This window comes from Coptis chinensis, chromosome 1 (assembly GCF_015680905.1).
Source record: "Coptis chinensis isolate HL-2020 chromosome 1, ASM1568090v1, whole genome shotgun sequence".
In the NCBI taxonomy this organism is placed as follows: Eukaryota; Viridiplantae; Streptophyta; class Magnoliopsida; order Ranunculales; family Ranunculaceae; genus Coptis; species Coptis chinensis.
This window is the reverse complement of record NC_141456.1, coordinates 62,383,973-62,398,375: the sequence shown is the minus strand read 5'-3', so window position 1 is coordinate 62,398,375 and position 14,403 is coordinate 62,383,973. Positions and strand designations below refer to the sequence as shown.

General features: G+C 35.3%; 1 protein-coding gene across 1 annotated transcript; it reads left to right on the top strand.

The window, feature by feature from the left end:
• The first annotated feature begins 6,414 nt into the window (after positions 1 to 6,414).
• Positions 6,415 to 13,645, top strand: LOC147524873 (protein NRT1/ PTR FAMILY 7.3-like). Its single transcript, XM_086604550.1, has 5 exons — positions 6,415 to 6,570; positions 6,847 to 7,006; positions 8,806 to 9,023; positions 10,344 to 10,906; positions 12,372 to 13,645. The coding sequence occupies exons 1-5, from the start codon at positions 6,544 to 6,546 to the stop codon at positions 13,276 to 13,278; spliced, it is 1,875 nt and encodes a 624-aa protein (XP_086460676.1). The 5' UTR covers positions 6,415 to 6,543; the 3' UTR covers positions 13,279 to 13,645.
• Positions 13,646 to 14,403: the final 758 nt, after the last annotated feature.

Genomic DNA, 14,403 nt, shown 5'->3' with positions numbered 1-14,403 from the left:
AAACTCATACATTAGCATCCTTAATAGGCATGCATGAATCATGATGCTAGCTACTTTTTTGTGACTCGTGAGTAGTCGGATTCAGATAGTGGCGAAGCAAAGAAATTGAGTGAGGGTGAGCCAACCCCGACAACTGAGAAAAAATAATGGTTTATGACTACGAAAAAAAATGGGGATTCTAATATTGAACAATATGACTGGTCCTTTAAAAAAATGAAATTAATACTTTTCAAGATCAAAGCTTGATTTGCTATACACAGATAAACAAAATCCTAATTTCAAAAGTTAACTTTCTAATACAGTTCAATGCATCTAAGTATCTAACATGTTGCAGCAAAAAAAAGTATCTAACATGCTTTACATGCGTACACAAACAATAGTAATGAAATTTAGTTTTGCTTCCACTTAAATGAAAACAATTTTACTTTTCAAGTTGTATAATAAGTATTTCGGAGGAATCTAAGTATCTAACTGGGAAGAATAAATTGATAGTAAGTAAGCTGAGACTAATATAAGTTGAAGTTATGCCAAACTTGAGATCACTTGAGAATAACAACATGCATATCAGTATATATGGATTTAAAGTTTTTACATCTAAAATGCCACGACCAACACATCGAAAAAAGATAGATTCTCATTAAAACATACTTTAAAATCTGAATCCGTTTTCACAAACATAGTATAGATGCTAATAGACTGTGATCCTATTAGTTACTACATGTTGTAATGACCCCTTCAGTAAGAAAATAATTCACACCAGGAAAATCTTGACTAAGATGAAAGAAAACTGAAAATAAAACTGTCACTAGTGATAAACACGAATTTACTAAACTAAATATTAATGCATAAAAACACTAATACCTAATCGAACAAACACGTGTTTAGATCAATATTCCTTATTCTCTAATAATAATTTGTAATATAACAAGAGCACAGATTCGTTCCACTTTTAAACTACCAAGACAATTTAGAACTCATGTAATTCAAACAAGAAGAAAATGGTGAGAGTAATAATATGTTGAGAAATGAATTAAACTATGATTATGCTATTGATTAAAACTTAATTAAACTAATTTAAATAAACAATAAAATATGATATTCAAATGAATGAGAAAATATAGAGAGTAATAAATAATCCACCTAACGAGTTATCTCATGCAAAATTCTAATTACTTCATTATAAAGCTCTATTCTAATGTCTTCCCGCAATGTTCTAACAAAAGTTTTGAAATTTCTTGATCCCTAACAATAACCTATATCTATATAGTTATTAATACTAGCATGAAGAAGAATTATGATTAAACATCTCTCTTCTAACCCTAACAATTCTTGGTTCAATTCAATATATAGTTTATCTCTAAACATATATAAAAAACTAAACTTGTTTAACCTTACACAATAAAATAATTAGCCTAAACTCATTGGAATAACAATTATAATAATAATTAAATAAGACATTGAACTAAATTAATGAAGAAAGAAATGAACTTTATTAAAAGAATAGTGTTTTAATGGAGTTTGGAGGCAAGAATATTAAATTCTAATTAAACTAAACTAATGGGGAAGAAGATAATAGGGTTTTGCCTTAATCCTCTTTATATACTAGAGGTTTAGGTTATAATTTTCATGTATAGGCTTGGGAGCTAAGTTTTGGGCCACTAAATCAAGTCAAAAACCCAAAGAATTACATCCAAAAGGATCCAAACTATTGGAATTTACTACAGTGATATTTTCATCTACTTTTACTACTCCGATTAGGTTGGGGTCTGAACCATTAGAGAGATCTTTCTGAGCCAGTCATTTTGATATAAAATAGGCCCAATTCTAAGTTCTAAGTCCAAAGATATGACATTTTTAAGTTCTGTTAGCTTTTTGTTCTTTTTCTGCTCGAGTTGACTTCAACTTTCCAGTTTTGACTAGGCTTTAAAAAGTTTTTTCTCCTTCAAACTTGGGTTTTAACCATAGAATTATTTAACAATCATATTAACTCTTTTTCTATGAAAAAGTGATGTCTTTATACACATATTAAACTCCAAAACCTGAAATACACAAAAACACATAAATAGTGATAAACTCAGATTATTATAAACATAATTGGCCTAAATAGACTACTATTAAGGGTTTAAACTACAATTTTTGGTAATTATCACCTAGCAATATATTAGATGGATTAGTTTTTAGGACAGTTGGTCAAAATGAAAAAACCATGTACAAACTTCATAATTCATGCATACCACAGGAAACCTGAGTAAGGAGGATCAATCCTTGAGAACGCGCGAAAATCTACTTAACATACGATGAACAACATTCGGGTATCGTCATTGGTAGAACATACTATGTACATGATTCTTTTTGGCTTAGGAATGAGAACATCAATAATCATTAGAGAGCTTTAAGATAGGAATAGTCAAGACACAAAATTTCATTCTAATGACCCTTGCCAATTTTTTCCTGCATTCATTCATTCGAAATTGATATATGGCCTAGAGATCAATACAGCCAATGGTTTTTTGTTTTTTGTTTTTTTTTTTTTTTTTTTCCAACTTGGGTTTTGAGTGAAGTATTTATTTATTTAACATAGAAAGTGAGGGTGCGCCAGGGTGTACCCTTCCCCCTGGCTCCTCCACTGGATTCAGATAGGCATGAATCGGGTTGAGCTCCTAGTCAACTTGGTGAATAATGTGGATCGAGGCATTATCGATCAAGTCTAATTGACAATTCTTTGGATTCAAGTATTTGGGGAAGAATTTCGACAAAACACCTACAGTAAACATTTGCAATCTTGTCAAAATCCACAGGTACCCTCATTTTATAACTATTTATGATATTCTTAATGGCTTTTAATTTAGGAAGTGAGACAAGGAAATAAGGTGTCTGTCTTTCTCTATCATGACGTTCTTTATTCTTTTACTAGTATTTGCCTGTGGCGTATGACACTGTTTAAAGTAGGCCCAAAAAAACCCTAACCCATCGGACTTTAAAGCCCAATAGATGTGACAAAACCCAGCTTGCTTGATGCATGCGACAAAGCCCACCCCATCAGACAATAAAATGCCAGCCCAACATCCTTTGTTAACCAAATCATCAAGGATCCAATATTCTTGTGCCTAAATAACAAACTGCACACACCTAGAGGTGTAAGTGGATATCCAAATATTCGAATCCGATTCGGATTCGAATTCGTATTCGAAAAATTGGATATTATCTGAAAATTTCGGATTCGGATTAAGATTCGGATATTTTTTTTATATCCGAACTGGTTTCGGATACGGATTCGGATACTGCCATATCCGCATCCGATAATATCCGATCCGATTTGAAAAATTAATAGTTATTATATATAATTAATTTATTCATTTTTTATTGTATAAAATATTATATAAAATCATAAACTAATAATATAAAACTATAATAACAAAATAATAATAATAAATAACAAATATATATATTTATACTAGTTTTTATAGTGGTAAAATGAATTATTTAAAGCAAATAAAATTTTAATTAATTTTAATTTTCGGATCGGATATTATCCGATATCTGTTTCGGATATCCGAAATCGGATTCGAAATTTTTTTTTAATATCCGTCGGATTCGGATTCGGATTCGGATACAGGCATATCCGCATCCGAACCTATCCGTTTGCACCCCTACACACACCCCACAATCCTTTGGATCCGCCACGTCCTAAATAACCAAGAAAAAATTTGAACCAACCGGATGGGGCAAGGCCCCACACCTACATGTTTTATTACATAGACTAGGGGTTGGGTTGCCGTGCGATAAACGATTAAGACGATAAACAGCTTTTACTCGTGAGGCCCAAACAAACCCTTTAAGCTAATCTTTTACTCATTTGAAAGGCCCAAACCCAATAGCCTTTGTTGACTTGTAAGTCTGATCTAGTGTCACCGAACAGGCCAGCAACCTTTAGCTAATCATCACGCTACTTGAGCTCATTTGAAAGTGCCATGTCACACCATTCATTTTTATTTTACACTCTTCCATTGCCAGTATATGAATGTGGATATTTATGAGCTATACAATACTATACAATTAGAAGATATGTTGTTAGTAGTTATCGATCAGTGTTATTAGCTGTATACATATACATTTAAAAGCGGCAGTTTTCTGGGATAAGCTCTGTAGACTATTCCTGACTTCCTGTTAGGTTGTTTTACTCAAGACTTGAGTGCGTAGGAAGTGAATGAACATACAAGTTTTTAACAAATTCCAGAATAAGCCACGGCTAGTGTTCATACAAGTTTTTATGTGCCCTCCTATTTTATCATGGAATAGGAAAAATATATGCATTAGACATCCTTAATGTGCCAAGAGAACTTACAATTTGATCCCTCAAAAACTTGCCCAAGGAAACTGATACTATTCTGCATTCCACAACATAACAAAACCGTAATCATCTATATTTCATTGTCTAGATATATTTGGGTCCTTAACCAAAAGAAGAAATGTTCCCTCGACCCAGGAATGCTATATGCTCTGATGTTGTGAATGTCTGCTAGTGCATCATGTCGAGAACTCTTATTTCATATATGAACCAGAACTTAATTTGTAACAGGTAGCATTTTTTTGGTATTGTTGCAATACAGTACTCTCTTCGACTTGTCGCAGAAAGTTTTCGACTGAAGTATATAATCAGTGGAGACTTGCATGTTCAGCAATAAAATGCACTTGTCCTGCTTCCAGTGTCCATTTTGAAACTTCCATACTAGTCGTGTACATACCAGAAGATCCACTACGCTCTTTTGACACGTAGTTGTATTTTTTCGACTGAAGTAGATCTGATCGGTGGACACTGGCCACTTGCATGTTAAGTAATTAAAATGCACTCGTCCTGCATCTACGTACTGTTGATTGAAACTTACATACTAGTAATAATTGCCGTCTGCATAATACAAAACATCCAGCACCATTCAGACGAATATGTGCATCAGAGGATGTTCAGCAGATTAGGGGAATCTGAATTATAGACGTCATAATGCTGTACTGGCGTATAGAGTCTGAATCTAAATCTGCAAAATGTCGATACCCGGCCTATCTATCCTCATCCAACAGTGCATGAAATACCTGATTCCATGAAGAAAAAATGTGCATCGACCTGGTGATAAATTTATAGAAACAGTATCTATAACCATTAAGTGAGTGGGAAGAACACTTTCTGTCACCCCTAGCTTTCTTTTTCCTTAATTGAAAATTTATGAAATAACTAACCTGAGAAATTATAAGTTCTCTACTAACCCGACCAACGCACATATATTCCTAGATGCCTTTATTACAGGGGAATGTAATCCATTACATAATGGACATTATTTAAGGATCACTGCACTTTATTTATAATAGAACAATTATACTCAGATAATTAAGTTTATAGCAAATCTTGATTAGGATCCTCAACCATCACTTCTTAGAGCTGAAAATAAACAAATGGGAGCATGTCCTCTGCCAAAAAAATGGATTGGTGCTTTGTTTTGCTCGTTGCTTAAGGCGGGACTGGTGCAAACTCCTACTAGTGTTGATGTATGTGGTGATAATATGAACTAATTAAATTGCTAAACTATATATTCTTTAAGTTTTTTAACATTAGTACAAAAGCTTGAAAAAAAGAAAGTTCGTTATTTGCTCTAATGAAATTCAACGAGCTATCTAAAAGCAAGATAATGAAACATCCACTAAACAAAAAAACCCAGAAATTCTTATCAGAATTGAAGCTCAAATGGACATATAATTCATGGAATATAATCATATGCTAGTTAATAATTCAATAAAAGTTAAAAGATGTTAGATGCACTGTAAGCTAAGTACTGAGATAATTAATTCTTTTATTCCCAAAGATAACTCTGCTTTAGTTTGAACCAAATCTCTTTCAAATTCTGTTTAGTTGTTACCTTTAATTGGCACCGGTCTCTACAATGCTATGGACCTATGGTTATTTAGCGAAAAGCCAAAAACAGATTATCATATATGATATATCTTCGCAAATTAAATATTTATTCCACAAAAAAAACGACAACAAAATAAAGAAAAGCAAGCTAGATTATAAATTAATATTTTTAAGTAGGATTAAAGTTTTAAAATTAACCCTTAGCCTCAGAGTCTATTTCTATTGAATCAAGAGTCATGCATATTACACTAAGCAAGCATTAAAGAGTCTTTTGAATCTGTCAGTATCTAGCCATCCTTGTGAAAGACAGTGAGGATACAAGAAAAGGACCCCTAATTAAGCTTTCGTCCATGCACAACAAAAGTAGCACCCCCCTTTTCATTTTCATTTTCTATATTTTTGCCAACAAATTGTATCCAACACTATACTGGATTAATAAGCCATGTGGTTCTTTGTTATTTCAATTTCAAATCTCAACCGTCCACTCAAACCTTCACACTCTATATATTGCCCCTCTCATTTCTTTTCTTTCTCCATCTCCTGGCACTTATCATAGTCTTCCTCCTTCAAAAGCATCACTTCACTCTGCTCCTCTCATCTTGGTTTCATCACTACATCCTTTAATTTCACCATCATCATCAATGACAAGTTCAGATGTTTCCAAAGAGGTATAATAGTTACTGGCAACTACTAGCTAGCTCTCACAATAAGCTATATATAATTAACCCCATAGTCATATTTCCTTCTATCCTTTTCTCTTTTCGTGTTAATTAATTTTATATACCACTTATCCACTACCTTTATTACATTTCCTGCTTTTAAGAAGTTTGCATGCAAAAATTTGTACATTTATTGGCTGGTACTAAACACACTTGGGAAATTATTGCATGCAAACAACAAAAGTAACACAATGACTTATGATCGAACTGAATGTTTACTTTCAGGTTAAACAACTTAAGGAAATACGGGATGTGGAAGGTAGAAAGCTAAAGATATATGAAGAAGATGAGCATGAATGCACCCTTGATGGAACTGTTGATGGAAGAGGAAGGCCTGCTCTTAGAGGATCAAGCGGAACTTGGGTGGCAGGAATTATCATTCTGTGTAATGTTCTAAACCCCTAATCAATTAAATAGAATAGGCTAGATAATATAAAACAGGAGATTTTATTTTATTTAATTATTATTTTTATGTATTTATTTTTGAATTCGCGTAAGCAGGGCCATCATGTGTAAGAGTGTAAGCATGCATGTCCAATTGTGATATCTGTTATCATGATATGTTTATTTCATTCTGTTGGCTTGTGATATGCATATGAGCATATCGATCTAAGGTGGAGTACTTCCCTAAGGTCTAATCTCAAAATTGTTCCATGATCATGAATCTCAAGATCCATCCTAGAATCTAGGCCGGAAACAGACAAAGCTTGACTGTATATTTTTTTTAATTTTCTTAAACATCACGTACTTAATTCCGTAGTTATTTTACATACAATTGATAACCACAACACACAGGTGTTGGTGATACACTATTTAATTACATCTAATTTTCCTCGCTTTCAGAGGTTTTGATAGTTTTTACAGCTTCAGTCTTCCAAAAAAATTTGTAAGAATTTTACGGTTTTGATAGGCTTTTGATATGAATGCATAAATGCATTCCATGTGAATATATATATATATAGTGAGAGTGCAAGCCACGAGTCATAAGGCTCCTCATTTTCAGTAGCAGAACAGACATGCATGTATCAGTTTCCACTTGTGGAAAGGACAAAAGAAATTTGGAGGACCATTTTTGTCATTGCATAGTAAAGATGGGAAACATGATACATTGATACGTCTGTCAAATCTTAGTAAACGTGTTGGTTTCCAACATCGCTAAACGACATGAGCGTTGCCAAACTCTTCACATAAATGAAAGTAACCTTTTAATTAACCATTTATGTTTTGTCTTATTTAGCGCCAAGGCGTTGAACGTTAAAGTTAAGAGCTAAAATATGGAAATGAGAAGTTACCTACACGAGTTTCACTCTTTAGGCCTAACTTCACGTTTTTGGTTTATTCAGCAAACAGAATGCTAAAGTATAAGGAACTGGTAATAAATATAGGATGAACGTTTATTGCGTTGGAACTTGGAAGCTTTGTAAACTGAAAAAGAACAAGGAAACTTCAATACTTCACGGTGCATCACTTATACTCAAGTATTGCGAATGCTAAAAATTAGAAAGAAAAAATGATACTTCAGTTTCTTAGGTAATTTTGACTTGAGAGTATACTCCAAAATCTTTAGGGGAGTAAAAGGAACAAAAGTATGAACTATTTTGACCATTAATTAATTTATTTCACTACTTACTTTTTTTAAAAAAATTGGGTTTGAGGCAGGGGAGACAGTTTACGAATCAATATTTTCATAAATCAGGGAGTCGGTTTAGGGAGAGGAGTTTTTGCAGTCTGCCTATAATTATTGTTAATCTTTTATTTGTAAATTACTTCTCGACGTTCGGACGAAAGCCAATGGACTAACCAATATCTTGCAAATAAAAGACGAAACGAAAAATAGAGAGTACCTTAAAGCCGAAGCCAGAGCTACTTACTCAATTTTACTCGAGGCGTTTCTAATGAAGGAGTCTAGCTAGGCAACTCAAATTTACTCTAGCCGAATCCATAGGTCTTAATGTCTTATTCATGCATGATGATGCATGTGCAAACCATGTGAATCTGAATATCACGCTTACCATACTCTCGGGTGAGTCGGGTCTAAACTCTAGAGGTGTATGTAGCTAGTCACCTAAACGTTTGAAACTAAATGCGAAACTAAATTCCAGATTAGAATTGTTTTTCATGTTAGTTTTGTTGAACAATCAATGCAGTTGCTAATCATGCTTGCTATGTTATTTTATTGATCAGTGAATCAGGGACTGGCGACCTTGGCTTTCTTTGGAGTTGGGGTGAACCTGGTTCTTTTCTTAACAAGAGTACTACAACAAAACAACGCCGATGCGGCTAACAATGTTAGCAAATGGACTGGAACTGTTTATATATTCTCCTTGGTGGGCGCGTTCCTTAGTGATTCCTATTGGGGAAGATACAAAACTTGTGCCATCTTTCAAGGCATATTTGTCATGGTCAGCATATCAAACCATGACTCGTTTTTGCACTAAATATGGAAATATGACTAAATGAGTAGGCTCAAAATGGTGTCAAAATGGCCCTCAAACCCTTAGCCCGCCTGCCCCGACCTGGCCCATGGGCCGAAAAGCCTTCAAAATGAGGCCCTCACACATTCGTGGGCTGGGCCGACCCGGCCCTTAAGCCTTTGAAGGGAGGGTAAGGGCTTAGATTTCGAAACTTATGCCTTCCCTTAAGCCCAGCCCTCAACATTTATTACATATATTTTAATAAAAAATTTTACAATATATTTCATTTTAACATTAATATGCCAAAAATCACTTAAAAAAAGGTTTATCTATTAAGTTTGCCAACCTTATAATTTCTTTATAATATTTTATGAAATGAATTTAAGTGATCTTAATTGACTAATACAACTTTAACAAGTTTTTTTGGTAGTTTGAAGGTTTAATTGTGAAATGCATTCGATTTTATCATTTTTAACTAATGTTTTTAAATTTATTTTGTAAATCAAATGTATAACATAGTATCTAGCCCTCACGTTTGGCCCTCAAGCCCGGCCCTTCAAGCCCTTTCGAGAGGCTTGAGGGGCGGGTAAAGGCTTTGAGATTTAAGCATTGGCCCGACCCGACCCGACCCTCGAAGTAAATGAGGGTAAGACTGGCCCGGCCCTCAAAACATGAGGGCTTCATTGTTTGAGGGCCGGGCCAGCCCAGCCCAGCCCATTTGACACCGCTCAAAGACTTAAGTACATTATCCGAGTCAAGTGGAGTATTCCTGCTCAAGTAAATTTTATCCCTATTCAGACGTATGTCTCTCCCGGTTTAGAACTTTAAGCAAGTGTTAATGGAAGGCTGTTTTGTTAGTCGATAGTAAGAGTAAATTGGACCCCAATTGGTAATTTCAAGCGAAGAAGTTATTCCAAGGAATAATTGCAGGGAGGGATATTTTTTCTTGGTTTTGGGGGGCAAAATATATCCTTCCCCTGACTCGGGATAAATTTTCAACATGAATTATTTTCTAGCCTTCAATTTAAGTTATCAAACACTGCAAAGTAACTTATTTCCTGAAGGCCTCAACTACCATATTTTGCCCTGGAAAATGTGATCTCAAACACATCTAAAATTGTCCTAGTAAACCAATGATTCCAATCGATCTCTTTATAATAAGTTTTTAGCCGTGCGACATGTAAACCTATTATCCATTGAAAGACTTTAACAGCTTTTTGTATATATATATTTCCTAAGCTTACGTACCATTATTTTGGGGAACCCTACTTATTTCACGAACTAAAGTAATTTTCTTCTTTATTACAGGGTTTAGTATCACTGTCCCTGACATCATACATGTTCTTAGTTAAACCTAATGGTTGTGGGGATGGGAATCATCCTTGCAAAGTCCACACCTCTTTTGAGATCGGGCTATTTTATGTGTCTACGTACCTGGTTGCTCTTGGAAATGGAGGCTACCAACCAAACATTGCAACATTTGGGGCTGATCAGTTCGATGGAGATCACCCCAAGGAAGGACATTCAAAGGTGGCCTTCTTTAGCTACTTCTATTTGGCTTTAAACCTTGGGTCTTTATTTTCAAACACGGTATTGGGGTACTTTGAGGATCATGGCATGTGGACACTAGGTTTTTGGGTATCCACTGCATCAGCCATTATGGCATTGGTCCTGTTTCTCCTTGGAACCCCAAGGTATCGGCACTTCAAGCCAACTGGTAATCCCCTCTCAAGGTTCAGTCAAGTGATTGTTGCTGCAACCAAGAAATGGACAGTTAAAGTTCCTACTGGTTCAGAGGCTCTATATGAGGTAGAAGGGAAGGAATGCGCTATCAAGGGCGGGAGAAAGATGCTCCACACTCAAGGATTCAAGTGAGTTAACAACTTCGTTTATATCCTTATACTTGCATAAAAATGGCACCGAAGGCAGATATAGTAAGCATTGTCACCAAGTTTGGCGTTTTTTTGAAAAAAATGTGTTTAAAACCCGAGATATTGGCAAGGCGTCTGGTTCCAGTTTAAAACCTGGGTTTTTTAAAAAAAACCCGTTTTAAACTTAAAAAACGTTTAAAACCCGAAATTTTGAAAATCTCCCGTTTAAAACTTTTTTTTTTTTTTTTGCTAAAAGAAAACACGAAGAAGAAAAAGGAGTTTTGGAATTTACCTTTTTGAAGAGTGGGCGTTAGATTGACTTATTGAGACAGTTTTATTTTGTTTTGGACTATTAATAATTAATTATAAATTTTAAAGTTATTAACTTATTTGTAGAACTTGATTATGCCATTATAGTTGGTAATTAGTAGTATCTTATTTAGAGTCGTGTTTTGGTACTGAATCTAAAACTTATAGTATTTAGATGAGTAATAATAATTTGATACTTTCATGTATTTGAATTTTCTTTCATTTGTATTATTTTTATTTTTATTTTATGTGTCAATTTTTTTTTTCCATTCTTATAAAAAAATCAAATTCTTTATCTATTATATTCTTTATTATCGGTTTTTACCGTTTCTTTTATGTATTGTATGTATTATACGTTTTAAATCCGTTTTACCGTTTTAAACCTGTTTTTTATGCCCCACGTTTTTTTTTTTTTTTTTTTTTTTTTTTTTTTTTCGAAACGTTCCGTTTAAAACACGAACTAAGTTTTTTTTTTTTTCAAATATACGGTTTTAAACCCGTACCGTATTTGGTGACAATGATAGTAAGTAAGACTTTGTTTCTTAATTAGTCCCCATATTTATTGGTCGAACAAGTGCAAACGTTCATTCATTCCCTGTTTAACATAGTTTGTAAGGAGAACTGATTAATCCCCAACAATTAGGCAAACAAAAATCTACATCCCTCACAAATGCAGGGAATTGAACTGCAACTTTCCATTCTATGAAACCATCTAATTTGCTGCATTAATATGATCGGGTGATATGAGGATTTTACAGAGAAAGTTTACTACATTCGAAGTTCTCAAAAGAAAGGAATGGATTCTATTGTTTGGTCTCCCAATCACAAAAACTTTCATGTAGTCGGCCTTATTTGAGTATAGGCTCTCCATAACTCATTGCATATGTCAGCCAGAGGATGGCACATTGCCCTGTGATTGTATGGCATAAGAACTAGGTGTCGATGTCTGGAGGGTATTTGCATAAAGTTATTTGGACATCATACTGGCCGGATTTGAGGGAACTATTGAATAAGTTGGACATATCTTGGCAGGTCTTGGGGTTTTTTCTTTTAACTACTGAAATTAGTGATAGGTTTAAGATATGCTTGTTGTGTTGTAAAGCCAGTGCTTAAGTCTGTAATTTCTAAACCAAGTGATTTCTACATGTCATACTAGGTTCTTGGATAAAGCAGCATACATCACATCAGATGACTTTTCCCAACAAAAGAAAATTCATCCCAGCCCATGGCGTCTCTGCACGGTGACACAAGTAGAAGAAGTGAAATGCATATTAAGACTTCTCCCTATTTGGCTATGCACCATTATATACTCAGTAGTATTCACTCAAATGGCTTCCCTCTTTGTGGAACAAGGGGCAGTGATGAAAACAACAGTTGGGAAGTTCCGGATTCCACCAGCAGGCATGTCTGCCTTCGACATCCTCAGTGTAGCATTTTTTGTTTTCCTTTCCAGAAGAGTTCTCGATCCAATTGTCAGTAGGGTCAGAAACATGAAGTCCAAAGGGCTTACTGAACTTCAGAGGATGGGAATTGGGCTAATAATTGCAATAATGGCAATGGTTTCAGCAGGAATTGTCGAGTGTTACAGGCTGAAGTCTGTCAGGAAAGACTGCACAGATTGCAATGGCTCTAGTTCCTTGAGCATCTTCTGGCAGGTCCCTCAATATGCACTCATAGGAGCTTCCGAGGTATTCATGTATGTCGGGCAATTGGAGTTCTTCAATGACCAGGCACCAGATGGATTAAAAAGCTTCGGAAGTGCACTTTGCATGACTTCTATTTCACTCGGTAATTATGTTAGTAGCTTGCTTGTGAGCATTGTCATGAAGATCTCTACAAAAGATAACATGCCAGGATGGATCCCTGGGAACCTCAACAGAGGTCACCTAGACAGATTTTTCTTCATGCTAGCAGCTCTGACCGCTATCGACTTTGTGGTTTACATGGCATGCGCAAAGTGGTACAAGAGTATCAAGTTTGAGGGAAAATGCAGAGACAATGACAGTGATGAAGACAGCGACTGCTGCTCCAGTGAAAATGATCTTGGGAGTTTTCGAGTGTGAGAATGTAACAACACCTCGAATGTCCCATACCAAGGCACCTGAAGCACAAATAATAAATAAATAAAAGGAGAGAAGAGGTACTGTACAAGTAAAGAGACTACGCTCATAGAGAAATCACCCTTGTTTGCTCTCATGCTTTCTGTACTTGACTCAAGTGCATTTTATGATTAGGCCTAGGTGGAGTACAGAGGGGGCGTGCTTGATAGTTGGGAGTCCTAAGGTCTGTCTAATTTTCCACTGTGCTCTCTCATTCATTTACAAAGTTTGTTCCCAGATATCATGGTGAGTTGCATTCTTGTATGTGACTTGTGTATATAGGGACTTCTATCTTAAACTTAGTAGAGTAATACAGTTTTACTGTCCTAAATTAATTTCTTTGAACTTCGACAAAAAAAAAATACGTGTATTCCAGCTTACCTTATGCTGTAGCAATATTTTACGAGCAAGGGTTATGTGAATAATACCCTAGACAACTACTTTGCACAAACACAACAGCACAACAATAACTTAGCCAGAAACATCACAGAACAGTCCGAACAATTCCAGACTTTTTTTTTGTCTGGACTGCCCTTTAGTAATGGTCTATTAACAGTTGGGTCCTCATAAAATCTCCCCCTCCCGATTGATGAGAAGGTATTCGTCATACCCAATCCTGCAATGGAATAACAGACTTCAATTCATGCTTGCCTCTGGGTAATGCCTTTGTCATCATGTCGGAACCATTCTTGTCGGTGTGTACCTTTTCAAGTAACAACTTCTTTTCTTCAAGTACATCTTGGATCCAATGATATCTCACCTTAATATGTTTCGACTTGGAGTGGAAGCTTGGATTCTTGCTAAGTTGGATGGCGTTTTGACTGTCACAATAGACGACATACTTCTCCTGTTTCAAGCCAAGTTCTTTAAAGAACTTCTTCATCTACAACATTTCCTTGCAACTCTCGGTAACAACAATATACCTGCTTCCGTAGTTGATAGAGCCACACAGTTTTGTAGTTTAGATTGCCATGACACAACTCCCCCTGCATATATAAACAAATACCCTGAAGTAGACTTCATAGAGTCCACGTCACCCGCCATATCCACATCGGTGTAGCCTCTTCCAAAACATAAGCAAGAGCTAGA

Coding starts and splice junctions, on each gene's coding strand:
- LOC147524873 (XM_086604550.1), top strand. CDS start 6,544: ATGACAAGTTCAGATGTTTCCAAAGAG. Junction 6,571..6,846: donor GTTCAGATGTTTCCAAAGAG/GTATAATAGTTA, acceptor GTTTACTTTCAG/GTTAAACAACTTAAGGAAAT. Junction 7,007..8,805: donor GGCAGGAATTATCATTCTGT/GTAATGTTCTAA, acceptor TTTATTGATCAG/TGAATCAGGGACTGGCGACC.